The 20247-nt window shown below is 38.9% G+C and overlaps 1 protein-coding gene across 1 annotated transcript in view; it reads right to left on the bottom strand.

Moving 5' to 3' along the window:
* Positions 1-19783, bottom strand: part of WNT2 (Wnt family member 2) — a 211256-nt gene extending 191473 nt beyond the window's left edge. The window contains 1 exon segment of the mRNA XM_053719772.1: positions 19555-19783. Coding sequence (XP_053575747.1) covers positions 19555-19747 — 193 coding nt within the window. The 5' untranslated portion in view covers positions 19748-19783.
* Positions 19784-20247: the final 464 nt, after the last annotated feature.

Raw genomic sequence — 20247 nt, 5'->3', positions numbered from 1 at the left:
AAAGCTTTCAAATTTGGTGTGCAATACTTTTAAGGCTTTAAGACACTGTGGTGAAATTTTGGTGAATTTTGTACAATTCCTTCATATTTTTTCACATTTGCAGTAATAAAGTGTGTTCAGTTTAAAATTTAAAGTGACAGTAACGGTTTTATTTTAAAACGTTTTTTGTACTTTGTTATCAAGTTTATGCCTGTTTAACATGTCTGAACTACCAGATAGACTGTGTTCTGTATGTGGGGAAGCCAAGGTTCCTTCTCATTTAAATAGATGTGATTTATGTGACACAAAATTTAGAGAAAATGATGCCCAAGATGATTCCTCAAGTGAGGGGAGTAAGCATGGTACTGCATCATCCCCTCCTTCGTCTACACCAGTCTTGCCCACACAGGAGGCCCCTAGTACATCTAGTGCGCCAATACTCCTTACTATGCAACAATTAACGGCTGTAATGGATAATTCTATCAAAAACATTTTAGCCAAAATGCCCACTTATCAGCGAAAGCGCGACTGCTCTGTTTTAGAAAATACTGAAGAGCATGAGGACGCTGATGATATTGGTTCTGAAGTGCCCCTACACCAGTCTGAGGGGGCCAGGGAGGTTTTGTCTGAGGGAGAAATTTCAGATTCAGGGAAAATTTCTCAACAAGCTGAACCTGATGTGATTACATTTAAATTTAAATTGGAACATCTCCGCGCCCTGCTTAAGGAGGTGTTATCTACTCTGGATGATTGTGAGAATTTGGTCATTCCAGAGAAATTATGTAAAATGGACAAGTTCCTAGAGGTCCCGGGGCCCCCCGAAGCTTTTCCTATACCCAAGCGGGTGGCGGACATTGTAAATAAAGAATGGGAAAGGCCCGGCATACCTTTCGTCCCTCCCCCTATATTTAAGAAATTGTTTCCTATGGTCGACCCCAGAAAGGACTTATGGCAGACAGTCCCCAAGGTCGAGGGGGCGGTTTCTACTCTAAACAAACGCACCACTATACCCATAGAAGATAGTTGTGCTTTCAAAGATCCTATGGATAAAAAATTAGAGGGTTTGCTTAAAAAGATGTTTGTTCAGCAAGGTTACCTTCTACAACCAATTTCATGCATTGTTCCTGTCACTACAGCAGCGTGTTTCTGGTTCGATGAAACTAGAAAAGGCGCTCAATAAAGATTCTTCTTATGAGGAGATTTTGGACAGAATTCATGCTCTCAAATTGGCTAACTCTTTCACCCTAGACGCCACTTTGCAATTGGCTAGATTAGCGGCGAAAAATTCTGGGTTTGCTATTGTGGCGCGCAGAGCGCTTTGGCTAAAATCTTGGTCAGCGGATGCGTCTTCCAAGAACAAATTGCTTAACATTCCTTTCAAGGGGAAAACGCTGTTTGGCCCTGACTTGAAAGAGATTATTTCTGATATCACTGGGGGCAAGGGCCACGCCCTTCCTCAGGATAGGTCTTTCAAGGCCAAAAATAAACCTAATTTTCGTCCCTTTCGCAGAAACGGACCAGCCCCAAGTGCTACGTCCTCTAAGCAAGAGGGTAATACTTCTCAAGCCAAGCCAGCCTGGAGGCCAATGCAAGGCTGGAACAAAGGTAAGCAGGCCAAGAAACCTGCCACTGCTACCAAGACAGCATGAGATGTTGGCCCCCGATCCGGGACCGGATCTGGTGGGGGGCAGACTCTCTCTCTTCGCTCAGGCTTGGGCAAGAGATGTTCTGGATCCTTGGGCGCTAGAAATAGTCTCCCAAGGTTATCTTCTGGAATTCAAGGGGCTTCCCCCAAGGGGGAGGTTCCACAGGTCTCAATTATCTTCAGACCACAAAAAAAAAACAAAAAAAAAAACAGGCATTCTTACATTGTGTAGAAGACCTGTTAAAAATGGGAGTGATTCATCCTGTTCCATTAGGAGAACAAGGGGTGGGGTTCTACTCCAATCTGTTCGTAGTTCCCAAAAAAGAGGGAACATTCAGACCAATCTTAGATCTCAAGATCCTAAACAAGTTTCTCAAGGTTCCATCGTTCAAAATGGAAACCATTCGAACAATTCTTCCTTCCATCCAGGAAGGTCAATTCATGACCACGGTGGATTTAAAGGATGCGTATCTACATATTCCTATCCACAAGGAACATCATCGGTTCCTAAAGTTCGCATTTCTGGACAAGCATTACCAGTTTGTGGCACTTCCGTTCGGATTAGCCACTGCTCCAAGAATTTTCACAAAGGTACTAGGGTCCCTTCTAGCGGTGCTAAGACCAAGGGGCATTGCAGTAGTACCTTACTTGGACGACATACTGATTCAAGCGTCGTCCCTTCCACAAGCAAAGGCTCACACGGACATTGTCCTGGCCTTTCTCAGATCTCACGGGTGGAAAGTGAACGTAGAAAAAAGTTCTCTATCTCCGTCAACAAGGGTTCCCTTCTTGGGAACAATAATAGACTCCTTAGAAATGAGGATTTTTCTGACAGAGGCCAGAAAATCAAAACTTCTAAACTCTTGTCAAATACTTCATTCTGCTCCTCTTCCTTCCATAGCGCAGTGCATGGAAGTAATAGGTTTGATGGTAGCTGCAATGGACATAGTTCCTTTTGCGCGAATTCATCTAAGACCATTACAACTGTGCATGCTCAGTCAGTGGAATGGGGATTATACAGACTTGTCTCCGACGATACAAGTAGATCAGAGGACCAGAGATTCACTCCGTTGGTGGCTGTCCCTGGACAACCTGTCACAGGGGATGAGCTTCCGCAGACCAGAGTGGGTCATTGTCACGACCGACGCCAGTCTGGTGGACTGGGGCGCGGTCTGGGGACCCCTGAAAGCTCAGGGTCTTTGGTCTCGGGAAGAATCTCTTCTCCCGATAAATATTCTGGAACTGAGAGCGATATTCAATACTCTCAAGGCTTGGCCTCAGCTAGCAAAGGCCAAATTCATACGGTTTCAATCAGACAACATGACGACTGTTGCGTACATCAACCATCAGGGGGGAACAAGGAGTTCCCTGGCGATGGAAGAAGTGACCAAAATCATTCAATGGGCGGAGACTCACTCCTGCCACTTGTCTGCAATCCACATCCCAGGAGTGGAAAATTGGGAAGCGGATTTTCTGAGTCGTCAGACATTTCATCCGGGGGAGTGGGAACTCCATCCGGAAATCTTTGCCCAAATTACTCAATTGTGGGGCATTCCAGACATGGATCTGATGGCCTCTCGTCAGAACTTCAAGGTTCCTTGCTACGGGTCCAGATCCAGGGATCCCAAGGCGACTCTAGTAGATGCACTAGTAGCACCTTGGACCTTCAAACTAGCTTATGTATTCCCGCCGTTTCCTCTCATCCCCAGGCTGGTAGCCAGGATCAATCAGGAGAGGGCATCGGTGATCTTGATAGCTCCTGCGTGGCCACGCAGGACTTGGTATGCAGACCTGGTGAATATGTCATCGGCTCCACCATGGAAGCTACCTTTGAGACGAGACCTTCTTGTTCAAGGTCCGTTCGAACATCCAAATCTAGTCTCACTCCAACTGACTGCTTGGAGATTGAACGCTTGATCTTATCAAAGCGAGGGTTCTCAGATTCTGTCATTGATACCCTTGTTCAGGCCAGAAAGCCTGTAACTAGAAAAATCTACCACAAAATATGGAAAAAATATATCTGTTGGTGTGAATCTAAAGGATTCCCTTGGGACAAGATAAAAATTCCTAGGATTCTATCCTTTCTTCAAGAAGGTTTGGAGAAAGGATTATCTGCAAGTTCTTTGAAGGGACAGATTTCTGCCTTGTCTGTATTACTTCACAAAAAGCTGGCAGCTGTGCCAGATGTTCAAGCCTTTGTTCAGGCTCTGGTTAGAATCAAGCCTGTTTACAAACCTTTGACTCCTCCTTGGAGTCTCAATTTAGTTCTTTCAGTTCTTCAGGGGGTTCCGTTTGAACCCTTACATTCCGTTGATATTAAGTTATTATCTTGGAAAGTTTTGTTTTTGGTTGCAATTTCTTCTGCTAGAAGAGTTTCAGAGTTATCTGCTCTGCAGTGTTCTCCTCCTTATCTGGTGTTCCATGCAGATAAGGTGGTTTTGCGTACTAAACCTGGTTTTCTTCCGAAAGTTGTTTCTAACAAAAACATTAACCAGGAGATAGTCGTGCCTTCTTTGTGTCCGAATCCAGTTTCAAAGAAGGAACGTTTGTTGCACAATTTGGATGTAGTTCGTGCTCTAAAATTCTATTTAGATGCTACAAAGGATTTTAGACAAACATCTTCCTTGTTTGTTGTTTATTCTGGTAAAAGGAGAGGTCAAAAAGCAACTTCTACCTCTCTCTCTTTTTGGCTTAAAAGCATCATCAGATTGGCTTACGAGACTGCCGGACGGCAGCCTCCTGAAAGAATCACAGCTCATTCCACTAGGGCTGTGGCTTCCACATGGGCCTTCAAGAACGAGGCTTCTGTTGATCAGATATGTAAGGCAGCGACTTGGTCTTCTCTGCACACTTTTACTAAATTTTACAAATTTGATACTTTTGCTTCTTCTGAGGCTATTTTTGGGAGAAAGGTTTTGCAAGCCGTGGTGCCTTCCATCTAGGTGACCTGATTTGCTCCCTCCCTTCATCCGTGTCCTAAAGCTTTGGTATTGGTTCCCACAAGTAAGGATGACGCCGTGGACCGGACACACCTATGTTGGAGAAAACAGAATTTATGTTTACCTGATAAATTACTTTCTCCAACGGTGTGTCCGGTCCACGGCCCGCCCTGGTTTTTTAATCAGGTCTGATAATTTATTTTCTTTAACTACAGTCACCACGGTATCATATGATTTCTCCTATGCAAATATTCCTCCTTTACGTCGGTCGAATGACTGGGGAAGGCGGAGCCTAGGAGGGATCATGTGACCAGCTTTGCTGGGCTCTTTGCCATTTCCTGTTGGGGAAGAGAATATCCCACAAGTAAGGATGACGCCGTGGACCGGACACACCGTTGGAGAAAGTAATTTATCAGGTAAACATAAATTCTGTTTTCTTATTACTGAAACTAAGATACACAACATAACTATATCAGACCATGCCCCTGTTTATTCCCTATTCCTAGCCCTTCTAATAAAAGAGTGTTCAGATTTCCCTCCTATCTTCTAACCTCCCCAGACTTTCGGGCATACCTTGTGAGACAATGGGATGATTTTGCAAATAACAACATAGCACACAAACATACCCCAGAGCTCTACTGGGAGACAGCTAAGTCAGTTTTAAGAGGGGACATCATAGCTTACCTTACCAAAAAAGAAAAAACTACAAGACAGCCGGGAAAAACAATACAATGATGAGTTGACAAGGGTCTATGTAAAATATTGGTAATCTCCAAATACACCAAATAGACTTAAAGGGACAGTCTAGTCAAAATTAAACTTTCATGATTCAGATAGGGCATGCAATTTTAAACAACTTTCCAATTTACTTCTATTATCTAATTTGCTCAATTATTTAGATATCCTTTGTTGAAGAAATAGCAATGTACATGTGTGAGCCAATCACACAAGGCCTTTATGTGCAGCAACCAATCAGTAGCTACTGAGCATATCTAGATATGCTTTTCAGCAAGTGATATCAAGAGAATGAAGCAAATTAGATAATAGAAGTAAATTAGAAAGTTGTTTAAAATGACATGCTCTTTCTAAATCATGAAAGAAAAAAATTGGGTATCATGACCCTTTAACTATTTTAAAAAACAGAAAGAGAGAGACACGTTTCTCCTTCAAAACACTATACACCAGGAAAATAGGAGACAGGGCAGATTTTTGAGACATGGGAATTGAACGGGCAAATATCTTGCCTCATTTATTAAGATCAAACAGGCAAACAGGGGTATCCCAGTTATTAAGAGAGGGGGATCCTTAACACATAATACTGCTGATATAGTGGCAGAATTTACAGAATTCTATGCAAATCTATACACAGCATAACCTCACAACCTGGATGCGCGAGATAGCTTCTGGAAGAGAGTTGTTTTGCCCAGGCTCTCCCTTGACCAAGGTGAGAAACTAAATGCTCCAATAATGCCGGAGGAGTTGCAGTGTACAATAAAATCCTTAGCTTTGGGGAAGGTACCACACCAGGCCCAGAAGGGCTTCCTACGGAATTTTATTGTATACTCATTGATCAGATCACCCCCACATTGACTCATTTAACAATTACTTCACCCAAGCACAGCGACCCTCAGTTAATTTCTCAGCAGCCAATATCTCGGTAATTCATAAATCAGGAAGGGACCCCACACTAACTGACTCCTATAAGCCTATTTCCCTCCTTAATGCCAATTATAAGGTTTTGAAGAAACTCCTAGCCAATCGTCTTAAATTTTTATTACTCACTTTGCTGCACCCGGACCAGACTGGTTTTACAGCGGGGCGCACCTCTGTAGCTAATATTAGACGGGTCCTTCATGCCATTGCCCATTATTGGATGGTGGGTAGAGAGGGAGGTAAACAAGATTTATTGGAGGCCTTCCTGCTGTCATTGGACGCTGAGAAGGCCTTCAACAGAGTGGAGTGGAACCATCTGTTCCACACCATGGGAAACTTTGGAATTGGTGGCTGTTTCCTTAAAAATATATATAATAGTCTTGTTGCATACCTATTAATTAACAACCACTACTCCCCCCCTGTGACATTACATAGAGGCATCTGACAGGGATGTCCCTTATCTCCGCTCTTATTTAATCTGGCTCTTGAGCCCCTAGCATAATACTTGAGAAATATCTTCCCGGGTGTCGAAATACATTCTCACAAAATGCAGGTTGCCCTTTATGCCGACGACATGTTGTTGTTTGTCTCGGACCCTGAAACCTATATACCTAAAATATTAGAGGCTATTCAGCTGTTTGTGGAGTTTTTGGGTTATAGGGTGAACGTGGGCAAGTCAGAGATTTTATGGCTTAGTTGTGGGGAGGGAGGGAGAATATTCTCTGTCCCATTCCGTACGGCTGATAACTATCTAACTTACCTAGGGATTCACATTGCAGCTGATCCTACCAAATGGTATGAACACAATCTTACTCCGATAATACGTAATATCAAAAGTGACTTAAATAATTGGCAACATCTACCCCTTTCCTTGATGGGGAGAGTGCTTATAATTAAAATGAATATACTGCCCAGACTGCTTTACCCCCTGCAAATGCTCCCCTTCCTCTTGAGGACTGGAGACACAACAGCTCTTCAGCGCACTTTCCATAATTTCCTGTGGAAGGGGGGAAAGCTGAGGATTAGTCTAGCTAAACTATATCTAAACTATATGAAAGGAGGTTTGGGCCTCCCTAATATTACCTACTATAACTGGGCTGCTTTGGCCAAATTCATGTTAGACTGGCAGCTAAACACGCAGCACTTTTCCCCAGCACAATTGGAAAACCCTTCTCTCCTGCAGATCTCGCTGGCTTTTATTCCTCATGCCTCTGGCACGGAGCTGACCCCTCAGATCAAATCACACCCAATGTTTAGGGACATAGTGAGAGCCTGGGCACTAATGCATAGACACATGGGAAGGGATCCTTCACAATCTAGCTACTTGCCCATATGTGGAAATCCTAGATTTCTGCCAGGTTTGATATACCCAGTTTTTTGTGAGTGGGAGAGTCTGGGAATCAATAACACTGGTGCACTCTTAGACTTATCTAGTAAAATGTTCTTGCTGTTTGACACACTATGTAGGAGATACTCTATTACTCCACGTCACAGATTTGCTTTCTTTCAGTTGCACCACTATGTGAGTCAGATTTTAAAAAATTGTACTACATTTTGAAACGCTACACCACTGAAAATAGCCCACACTAGATTTAAAATAAATGACTTTGCCATTTCCCCAATATATGAGTTGCTGATTCAGTCTAAGTATACTGGGTCACAGCAAGGTTTGCTGCGTATTTGGAACAAAGACACAACACGCATACACTTAGCAGATGTAATATATTCCAGTCTGAGGTTGATTTGGACTGCCACTCTGGCAGCAGATCTCAGAGAATCCCAAATTAGGGTTATATACCAGGACTACCTCACACCAAGTAGACTGAGTAAATGGAGGAGGGATTTCTCTAATGTTTGAGGCAAATGCTCTTTCCCGGATCCCAATTTCCTACACTACCTGTAGTACTGCCCAAAGTTCCGAAGATACTGGAGTTGTGTCTCTCTTTGGTTCTCGAAGCTTTTGGGGCAATCTAACTTAACATAATGTGTTTTTCTTGGATATACAACCAGATAACAAATGTACTAAAAAATGTTAATTATCTGTGTACTTCTAGCTAAAAAATGTATATTTTGTAAATGGATAAACAGATGCGCTCCACCTGTGTCACTTTTGAAACACATGTTACGGAAGTATGTAATATATGAACAGCATGATACCATGTCGGATATATCCTTAAGAACTCCATGTTTCTTGGCCAAGTAGAAATGTTATTTGGAGAGCTTAGACCTCCTGCTTCAAAAACAACTTTTAGCACCCTTTAAGAACACATTGTATATTATGGAGGCAAATCTGAGGGGTGAGTAGGACATTTGGAGAGAGTAACTAGTGGATGAATGATATCTAATGATGGCATTGATGTTTGTTTGGTCCGGTGATCTCTCATAGCTTTGTTTTGTTTTGTTTAGTTTGTACAGTTTGAGTTTACTTGAGTTTACTTAAGCTAAATTAGAAATTGCCTAAGACAGCAAATACTGTCTTTTCTAAGTAACTGCACATGTTGGCCGTGCAGTGTCTACTGTTGAACTCAGTTTACAAAAATAAAATAAAAAAATAAATTACATGTCAAGAATGGACACGTACCTCTGAAGACTTCTGAAAGACTTTCAATAACTTTGTGTAAATGCAGTAGGACTTCGCGGCAGAGACTATCACCGAGATTACGAGTTTTGCGTTAACAGGGGTGCGTTGCTAACAAGCATTTTTTTTTCACCGTTCACTTAAGACAATGCTGGTATTACAGGGTTTTTTAAACCCGGCGTTAGCCGCAAAAAGGTGAGCGTAGAGCAAAATTTAGCTCCACATCTCACCTCAATACCAGCGTTGCTTACGGTAGCGGTGAGATGGAAAAACGTGCTTGTGCAAGATTTCCCTATAGGAATCAATGGGGCAGAATCGGCTGAAAAAAACCCTAACACCTGCAAAAAAGCAGCGTTCAGCTTCTAACGCACCCCTATTGATTCCTATGGGGAAACAAAAGTTATGTCTACACCTAACACCCTAACATGAACCCCAAGTCTAAACACCCCTAATCTTACACTTATTAACCCCTAATCTGCCTCCCCCGACATTGCTGACACCTGCATAATATTATTAATAATAATATTAACCGCCGCCACTACATTATCCCTATGAACCCCTAATCTGCTGCCCCCAACATCGCCGACACCTACTTTTTATTTATTAACCCCTACTCTGCCGCCCCCAATGTCGCCGCCACCACCAAACTACACTTATTAACCCCTAATCTGCCGCCACCAACGTTGCCGCCACTATAATAAAGTTATTAACCCCTAAATCTAAGTCTACCCTAACCCCACCTAATTTAAATATAATTTAAAATAATCTAAATAAAATTACTACAATTAAATAAATTATTCCTATTTAAAACTAAATACTTACCTATAAAAAAAAAAACCTAAGCTAGCTACACTATAACTAATAGTTACATTGTAGCTAGCTTAGAGTTTATTTTTATTTTACAGGCAACTTTGTATTTATTTTAATTATTTAATAACTACCTAGTTAAAATAAGTACAAATTTACCTGTAAAATAAATCCTAACCTAAGTTACAATTACACCTAACACTACACTATCATTAAATAAATTAACTAAATTACCTACAATTAAATTAAATAAACTAAAGTACGAAAACCCCACCACTAAATTACAGAAAAAAATAAAATAATTATAAGAATTTTAAACTAATTACACCTAATCTAATCCCCATAATAAAATAAAAAAGCCCCCCAAAATAATAAAAATCCCTACCCTATACTAAATTACAAATAGCCCTTAAAAGGGCTTTTTACGGGGCATTGCCCCAAAGTAATAAGCTCTTTTACCTGTAAAAAAAAGACAATACCCCCCCAACATTAAAACCCACCACCCACTCACCCAATCCTACTCTAAAACCCACCCAATCCCCACTTAATAAAACCTAACACTAACCCCTTGAAGATCACCCTACCATGAGACGTCTTCACCCAGCCGGGCATAAGTGGTCCTCCAGAGAGGCAGAAGTCTTCATCCAATCCGGGCAGAAGAGGACCTCCAGACGGGCAGAAGTCTTCATCCAGGCGGCATCTTCTATCTTCATCCATCCGGAGAGGAGCGGGTCCATCTTGAATCCAGCCGACGTGGAGCATCCATCCAGACCGATGACTACACGACGAATGACAGTTCCTTTAAATTATGTCATCCAAGATGGCTTCCCTTGAATTCCTATTGGCTGAAAGGATTCTATCAGCCAATCGGAATTAAGGTAGGAAAAATCCTATTGGCTGATCCAATTAGCCAATAGGATTGAGCTCGCATTCTATTGGCTGATTGGAACAGCCAAAAGAATGCAAGATCAATCCTATTGGCTGATTGGATCAGCCAATAGGATTGAACTTCAATCCTATTGGCTGATTGCATCAGCCAATAGGATTTTTCCTACCTTAATTCCAATTGGCTGATAGAATCCTATCAGCCAATCGGAATTCAAGGGACGCCATCTTGGATGATGTCATTTAAAGGAATATTCATTTGTCGTGTAGTCATCGGTCTGGATTGATGCTCTGCGTCAGCTGGCTTCAAGATGGACCCGCTCCGGATGGATGAAGATAGAAGATGCCGCCTGGATGAAGACTTCAGCCCGTCTGGAGGTGCTCTTCTGCCCGGATCGGATGAAGACTTCTGCCCCTCTGGAGGACCACTTGTGCCTGGCTGGGTGAAGACGTCTCACGGTAGGGTGATCTTCAAGGGGTTAGTGTTAGGTTTTATTAAGGGGGGATTGGGTGGGTTTTAGAGTAGGGTGGGTTTTAGAGTAGGGTTGGGTGTGTGGGTGGTGGGTTTTAATGTTGGGGGGTATTGTATTTTATTTTACAGGTAAAAGAGCTGATTACTTTGGGGCAATGCCCCGCAAAAAGCCCTTTTAAGGGCTATTTGTAATTTAGTATCGGGTAGGGATTTTTATTATTTTATTAGGGAGTTTAGATTAGGTGTAATTAGTTTAAAATTCTTGTAATTATTTTCTTTTTTTCTGTAATTTAGTGGGGGTTTTTCTTCATACTTTAGTTTATTTTATTTAATTGTAATTAATTGTAGGTAATTTAGTTAATTTATTTAATGATAGTGTAGTGTTAGGTGTAATTTTAACTTAGGTTAGGGTTTATTTTACAGGTAAATTTGTACTTATTTTAACTAGGTAGTTATTAAATAGTTAATAACTATTTAGTAACTATTGTACCTAGTTAAAATAAATACAAAGTTGTCTGTAAAATAAAAATAAACCCTAAGATGGCTACAATGTAACTATTAGTTATATTGTAGCTAGCCTAGGATTTATTTTATAGGTACAAATTTATTTTTAAATAGGAATAATTTAGTTGATGATAGTAATTTTATTTCATTTTATTTAAATTATATTTAAGTTAGGGGGGTGTTAGGGTTAGGGTTAAGTTTAGGGGTTAATAAATTTAATATAGTAGCGGCGACGTTGGGGCGGCAGATTAGGGTTTAATAAATGTCAAGATGGCTTCCCTTGATGGCTTCCCTTGAATTCCGATTGGCTGATAGGATTCTATCAGCCAATCGGAATTAAGGTAGGAAAAATCCTATTGGCTGATCCAATTAGCCAATAGGATTGAGCTTGCATTCTATTGGCTGATTGGAACAGCCAAAAGAATGCGAGATCAATCCTATTGGCTGATTGGATCAGCCAATAGGATTGAACTTCAATCCTATTGGCTGATTGCATCAGCCAATAGAATTTTTCCTACCTTAATTCCGATTGGCTGATAGAATCCTATCAGCCAATCGGAATTCAAGGGACGCCATCTTGGATGATGTCATTTAAAGGAATATTCATTCGTCGTGTAGCCATCGGTCTGGATGGATGCTCCGCGTCGGCTGGCTTCAAGATGGACCCGCTCCGGATGGATGAAGATAGAAGATGCCGCCTGGATGAAGACTTCTGCCCGTCAATTTTCACGTCTGTAAAATTGTTGTTTTTTGAGATATCGGTATCCTTATAAAAAAGTTCACCCCCCTCTTTCATACCCTTAGGGACGTAATTTCCAAAAATCCTTCCTTAGTGGGTGCCTACATCATAAAAACAACATACCTTCCAAATTTTACAAAAATTCCTAGGTTAAACGGTTTGAGCTGGGCGTTGATGAGTCAGTCAGTCAGGACTTCTTTTATATATATATATATATATAATATAGATGATTTAATATTCACCTACATTACAAGTTTTGCGCTATAGAGGGTGTGAAACGAACGCAACAAAAGTTGTGTTATTTCACCCTCCATAGTGCTGCCATTACGAGTTTAAAAAAAAACGCCTTGTACGTGCTATATGTGTCAGGGTTTTTTCCCTGTTTTGTTTGCCATGTGCTGCTGGTAGCCATTTTACTCACCTCTCTTGCTGACTCTGGTGCATACTGTGTGATGCTGCTCATTTCCTGCACTTCATTTTATGGCCAGACTGTAATACATCATCCGTGTGAGACAGGATGCAGTCTCAGAATTGTGATGTCATCACTTATTATTTAAGGGCCTCTGTTCAGTATGCTTTGCCCTTGCGTTGTCTCAGACCTGTTTGTGAGAGCGCCTGTGTATTACCTGCCTGGCTGTCTGATGTCACTCCTGGTTCCTGATCCCTGGCTTGTTCCTGACTCTGCTGTTCTCCTTGTTCCTGATTCCGGCTCGTCTGACTACTCACTTTGGCAACTGACTCGGTTCGTCTGACTACCAGCTCTGGTTTTGATTCCTGGCTTGTTATTTGACTTGTGGATTTTTTATTATTTTTTACTATTAATAAAGGTGTGATTATTTTTGCACTTCTCGTCTCAGTCTGATTCCTGGCACCCTGACATTACGCAAGGGCCATGAATCCTGATGGTGCTAATAATCCACCTTTACCTGCCATCATTTCCAGGATGGATGAACAGGATCACCGCTTGGATCAATTTGCACTAGCCCTGCAAACCCTGCTGACTAGCACTGCACATTTGGACCAACGAGTCCAGCAAGTTATGGCTGCTCCTGTTTCCTCTACTGCACCTAGTCCTACCAGGAGCATGTTTGGTTCTGCACCTCTACCTCAGCGATATGGAGGCAATCCTAATCAGTGCAAAGGGTTTTTGAACCAGGTGGGCATTTACTTTGAGATGTTACCTCAGGCTTTTCCCTCTGACAGAGCTAAGGTGGGATTTCTCATCTCGTTACTCTCTGACACAGCTCTTGCCTGGGCTAATCCCTTGTGGGAGACTAATAAACCTGTGATTTCAAATTACCCTGAATTTGTGGCATCCTTTCAAAGGGTATTTGATGTTCCAGCTCGCTCCTCCTCTGCTGCTAAACGACTCATGTCCATTCAGCAAGTACAATACAAGATATGTTGCTCAGTATGCCATTGAGTTCCGTACGCTTGCTGCAGAGGTAGGTTGGAGCAATGAAGCCCTTGTTGCCGCCTTCTTTCATGGGCTCTCTGATGCAATTAAAGACGAAGTTGCTGCCAGTGATTTACCAGATCTCAAGGCACTGGTGATTTTTTTTATCCTAATTGACATCAGACTAAGTGAGAGGCCCTTTTTCAAGGAATGCTTGCGGAAGCCTCCTGTTCCGTTGTGTCCTACATGTTCATTTTCCTAGTTGGGGGGGGGGGGGTCTTTTTTATTTCAATAGCGTTATTAGATTAGGTGTATTTTTGTGTAATTTAGTATTTTTTTATTTTTTGTAATTTAGTATTTTAATTTTTTTTGTAACTGTAGATTTAATTTTTTTAGTACTGTTAGGTTTTTAATTTAATTTATTTAATTGATAGTTATTTTAATTTTTGTGTAATAGTAAGGTTAGTTTAATTTATAGTTTAAACTTAGGTTTTTTTAATTTCCCAGGTGAGTTTTTATTTATTTTAAGATAAGGATCTTGTAATTTTAATTTAAAGTTAGGGGGTTGTTAGGTTTAGGGGTTAATAATTTAATTTTAGTTTCTTTGCGATGTGGGGGGGCGTTTAGGGGTTAATAGCTTTATTTAGTGGCAGTGATGTGGGAGGCCAGAGGTTTGGAGTTAATAACTTTATTTAGTGGCGGCGATGTCGGGGAGCGCAATGGGTAGCTTAGGTTTTTTTAGAGTTAGGTTTTTTACTTTGGGGAGTTGGTTGGGTGGTGGGTTTTACTGTTGGGGGGGTCTTTGGGTTTTTTTGTCAGGGAAAAGAGCTGATTTCTTTAGGGCAATGCCATACAAAAGGCCCTTTTAAGGGCTATTGGTAGTTTATTGTAGGCTAGGGGTTTTTTTATTTTTGGGGGGGGGGGCTTTTTTATTTGATAGGGCTATTAGATTAGGTGTATTTGTTTTTATTTTGGATAATTTTGTTATTTTTCGTAATTTAGTATTTTTGTATTTTTTTGTAATTTAGTATTTTTTATTTTTTGTAACTGTAGATTTAATTTTTTTAGTAGGGTTAGGTTTTTTTAATGAGTAATTTAATTTATTTAATTGATAGTTATTTTAATTTTAGTATAATAGTAATGTTTTTTTAATTTCCCAGGTAAGTATTTATTTATTTTAAGATAGGGATCTTGTCATTTTAATTTAAAGTTAGGGTGTTGTTAGGTTTAGAGCTTTATAGTTTAATTTAGTTTTTGGGGATGTGGGGGGCTGTCGGTTTAGGGGTTAATAGTTTTATTTAGTGGCAGTGATGTGGGAGGCCAAAGATTTAGGGGTTAATAACTTTATTTAGTGGCTGTGATGTCTTGGAGCGGCGGAAAAAGAATTAATATCTTTATTATAGTGTGGGCGATGTTGGGGTGCGGGGGAATAGGGATTAATAATGTTAGTATTGTGGCGATGATGTCGGGGGGCGGCGTAATAGGGGTTAATACAATTTATTAATGGCGGCAATGTCGGGAGCAGCAAATTAGGGGTTACAAACTTTAAAAGAGTGTTTGCGATGCGAGAGGGCTTCAGTTTAGGGGTTAATAGGTAGTTCATGGGTGTTAGTGTACTTTGTAACTCTTTAGGTATGAGTTTTCTGTAACAGTTTTGTTGCGTAAAACTCATAACTACTGGTCTCAGATTGCGAAATGGATTGTGTCATTATAGGGTGTTATGTAAGCTTTTTTGCCTCACTGCAAAACTTGTAATGGCAGCGCTATGGAAATCCCATGCAAAAACTTAATTTTTTCAAGTGTGGCACTGACGTTGCGTTACAGGCTAAAAGGCTTGCGGTACAAGTATACCGTCAAGACTCGTAATGGTTGTGTTGCTGTTTTAATGCTGAAATGGCCCTTTTTTCAGCGTTAAAACACAAACGCAAAATTCTTAATCTAGGTGAATGTGTTTAACTGTGTATTTACTGTAAATATTTCACATTCCAATGTTCTTCACATACAGAAAAGCTTTTTTAATTTAAAAAAATATTTATATATATACCTAAACCTGTATATCTTTTCCTATAGATACATAGGTATAGATATATATTTTACATTAACATTATCCTATATATATATATATATATATATATATGTATATATATATATGTATATATATATATATATATATATGTATATATATATATATATATATATATATATATATATATATATGAACCTGGTTACCGGAATTGAAAGTTTCCATCCACTAAGAGAGCACGAGAATCAAGGGTGTGAAGATTGCTATTCTGACTTCATTTTTATCATCTTTTGGGACTGTGTATCTTACTACATATTTTTACCATATTTTTATATTTGATTATATTTTATTATAAAATATCTTATCATAGTTGTTTCCTGCATGGTATGACTGATCACAGGTTTATACCTTTTATGTAAATACCTTTATTGATTAATATCAGTGTATACTAGCTGTTTCATCTACGCTATCCTGCATCCTTTGTTTTTCATTTTTTCCTGTATTAGAGGTGTGAAGGGACTCCTCTGCATTTTAGGAATTGGCTGCAGGTTTTTCACAGCTAGATTGTTGTATAGAGGTGACCTATAAGATATTTTGGGTATTTTAACACCTTTATAGTAGCGCTATAGGGTGAGTCAGGGGATTCAGTCCCCTATCTCATCATTCTTCTGTACCATATATATATATATATATATAATTTAAATGTCACTGTTTAATTTAACATTGTGATGCGCTCAGATACAAACACTACTATTGTTGCTGTTTATTTATCTGCAATATGAGTTTGCTCTTCGAGCTTTTATAATATACACTTTATATACACTCTTTATCACATTATTAATTTACATTTATGTTACAATATATAGACCACTGTTAATTTGATGTTATTTCACTATATTAGGTGTTTACTATTGTCACTATTGCAGCAGTTTGGCGGTTTTATTAATTGTGGGTGGGGTTTAATAGTATTTAAAACACATTTTTTTCAATATACTTTGTCTGAGGAAGGGGATTGTTTTCTGAATAAAGGAACACTTTGTTTCACCTTAAATCCAATGAGTGCCATTTATTTTGATTGTGTGTGTGTATGTATATATATATATACCATTATTGTCCCGAGTATGAACACATGTACCGGTATTTTTAACATTTTTGGTATAAATTATGCAGTTAGTCCTGCTTTAGACGGCATATGTTATATGCTCACAGAAATACGGTAGCTGTACAATTTTTTTCAAAACTCTAATTGAAACCATTATCCCCTTTGAAAAAAGACTTGAGCGCAAAAGTGATCAATTAAACTATGGTAACAATCACTCATTCAATTAACAACACAGTGTATACAAACAAAGATAAAAATTCATATAAATATATATATATATATATATATATATATATATACACAGAGAGAGAAGCACACTCACAGAACGAACAACTGGCTCAATACTATTGTTAGTCTGTTCTATGGCGATTTACCACCTGGGTGCAGCTTCTTTTAGCCCAGTAATGCTTTTCACAGGGAATAACTTTCCTGTATTATATCAGTCTGATCCCGCCTATTATGGTCAGTCCAGCGCCGAAATACCAGGCAATTCCTCTCTGAACAAGGAACACAGCAACCCCAGACGATCGTTTCGGCCTTCATTGGGCCTCGTCAGTGAGGTGTAGCCATATTCCGCTAAGCACACTGAGCAAGGAGTCCACGTCTGGTTTCCCCTTTTTTCCATAGGGAGACTAAATACACACAGAGAGAAGCTGCACCCAGGTGGTAAATCACCATAGAACAGGCTAACAATGGTATTGAGCCAGTTGTTCGCTCCTGTGAGTGCACTTCTCTCTGCATATATATATCATTTTTTTTATGTCAAGAACATTGGAATGTAAAATATGCATAATTCACTTCAGGTTGCAAATTGTAGGTCTAACAAGCTGTCGGGTTTAGCACACATGCAGAATTAGTTACCTTAAGGCATGTTATGCAAATATTAAATATGAAATATTGTAAAAAATATTAATAATAATTATTATTATAGATACTGTAAAATATACATATATATATACTATGGATTATGTATATTTTTTAGTAAAACTATAATAATTATTTACATTAATTATAAATATGTTTAATATTTCTATTTAATAAATACATTATGCACCTTAATACAACTCATATCGGGTTAGCGCACATGAAGAATTAATATACTCCAGTAGAGTTATATATGCATGCTCTTTGAAAACAATGGGTTTCAAATTAAAAACATTTAGCGCTAAATTATATATAATTAACCAGCCATTTCAAGTGGCTGGTTATTGCTACCGTGAACGCTGGTTCATTTTCTAAAAGTGCCCCAAATGCCCTCAAAATAGAGGGCATTATAGTTTTTTATTAAAAAAAATTAGCATTTTTTTAAAATAAAAAACAACTGCACTAGGCAGTTTTGGGGGTTCAAAGTTGGTGGGAGAGGGGTGTTAGAAAAAAAATACAGCACTGAAAAGTGCCATTACAATACGGTCTATGGGAACTGTGTGTTCCCAGTAAATAGCTATCTATATATATATATATATATATACTTATATACATATATATTTATGTGTTAATATGTGATACTATTTACATATATTAACACATAAATATGTATATCAGCATATACATATATATTTGCAAATCCTGTCATCGCTGCGCTACTTATCCCCTTCGCTTAGGTCCTGATGCCGTCTCTAAGGGCATCAGAACGAGGCCCCCATTGGAGCCTATGGAAGCGTGCTTCTCAGCATTGCTTGTAACTTGTAATACCAGCGCACATTTCTTGAAAGCGATATTTAGCGCTCCACTTATAATCTGATCCTTAATATGCTGGAACTGGTATAACAAGTGACTAAAAGCACGTTAAGGGGGAACAAATTGACCTAATCACTGTGTTATTAGAGTGCAAATTTAAAAAATAAATAAAAAATCAGTTATTAGATTCATCTTATTGTCTACAGTGCACTTTCCCTTAAGCTACAGTATGTATAACCAAAAATAAAATGATCAGTTACCATGTAAACATTTTCAAATAATGGTTAATATTATATCCTATGAGAACAGAACTAGTAGCATAATATAAAAATATAGAACATAACATAGAAATGTAGAAAATAGAACTATATAGAATATAAATATAGAATAATATAGAACATAATATAGAAATATAGAATAGGACCCCTTCACATTGCTTGTGCTAATAAATTATCATCATATGATACAGGAATATAAAAAATAATCAGGAGTATAAACATTGGAACACCATATGACATTACATGAATAGCTGAGTGCACGCTCAGTTAGATTAGTATCTAGTATGCAATACTACAATTACAAGCAATAGATTGATAAATATACTGTACATTATTTCACTTATCTAGGGGAACAATAGTATGTTTCCTTTCTGAAACACACAGGACTTTTATGATATTACAGGCAGAAACCCCGTTATCCAAACTTGCTTGGGACCAGAAAAGTTTGGATTTTGGAATATTTATATATATTTGCATCTTTAAAATGTGACAGTTATGTTATGTCATTTAGGCAATATTTGCATGTCATAATACAGCTTATACATGTAACCTAAAGGTAGTTTTATATCATTTTTAAAACGTCTGAATACATAGTGCCATCAGAGCGATAGTACAGTAGTGTTATCAGAAAGGCAATAGCTGTTCTTTTAAATAAATATAGACTATTATTTGTATTTTAAAACACAAAAACGAAATCAAAGGCACTGGCCGAGACTATTTTGACTTCCAGGCAGTGAAAAATAGTAATTATTGATCATTTTAATTTTAAAGAAATATTAATTAAAATTATTTTCAGAACAAGTTTGGATTTTGAAATTTCGAATTTCGGGATTTGTAACTGTATATATATATATATATATATAATAGAATAACTTACTGTGTAAAATCAGCTTCCCAAACAGACTCTGGTCCCGCTCAAGGGTGTTGCAATTCCACCGGTGCTGGCGAAACTGATGTTGGCATTCTGCGATCCATTCACTCACCCCCAATCCGATAACTTGCATAATTTCTGGATAGCGCTGACATAGTTGTCGTTGGCGAGCCACTAGACCAGGTACATTATTGCACATTACTCTAGATGAAGCAGAAGTGGAACCCACAGCTCCCATATACCTGTAAAAAGTGCAAACAACAATAATACCTGTTCTTATACATTTAAATGGACAGCACATATCAGTTATTGTCCTCAAATAAAGGAAGAAATAGACTGTGTATTGTATTAAAGCACTGTGTATTTAAACTATTTTCAGAAACACTTGTTTAAATATAAAATGTTCCTGTTTAATTGCAGCCCTCAAAGACTTTCCCAGCAATCCCCAAGCCTGCAGCAGGTGGTACAGTCAAACCGAAGGTGACCGTCTGCGCCATTCACTATATATAGCACACACTTCTATTGATTGCTGTTTTATAAAAGGAGACATGAAATGCTCATAGGGTTACCACCCAGCCAGCATTCTACCACATGGCCAGTATTGTTAAGGTTCAGATCAATGTAGAAAATAAAAAATAAATATAGAAGTAAAGACCCTATCATGGTGAAACCTCTAAGTGTGATATACTCTAATTAAAA

This window comes from Bombina bombina, chromosome 6, assembly GCF_027579735.1.
Source record: "Bombina bombina isolate aBomBom1 chromosome 6, aBomBom1.pri, whole genome shotgun sequence".
Classification (NCBI taxonomy): domain Eukaryota; kingdom Metazoa; phylum Chordata; class Amphibia; order Anura; family Bombinatoridae; genus Bombina; species Bombina bombina.
Note: the sequence above shows the minus strand (reverse complement) of the source record. Positions and strands in the feature narration are given on the sequence as shown.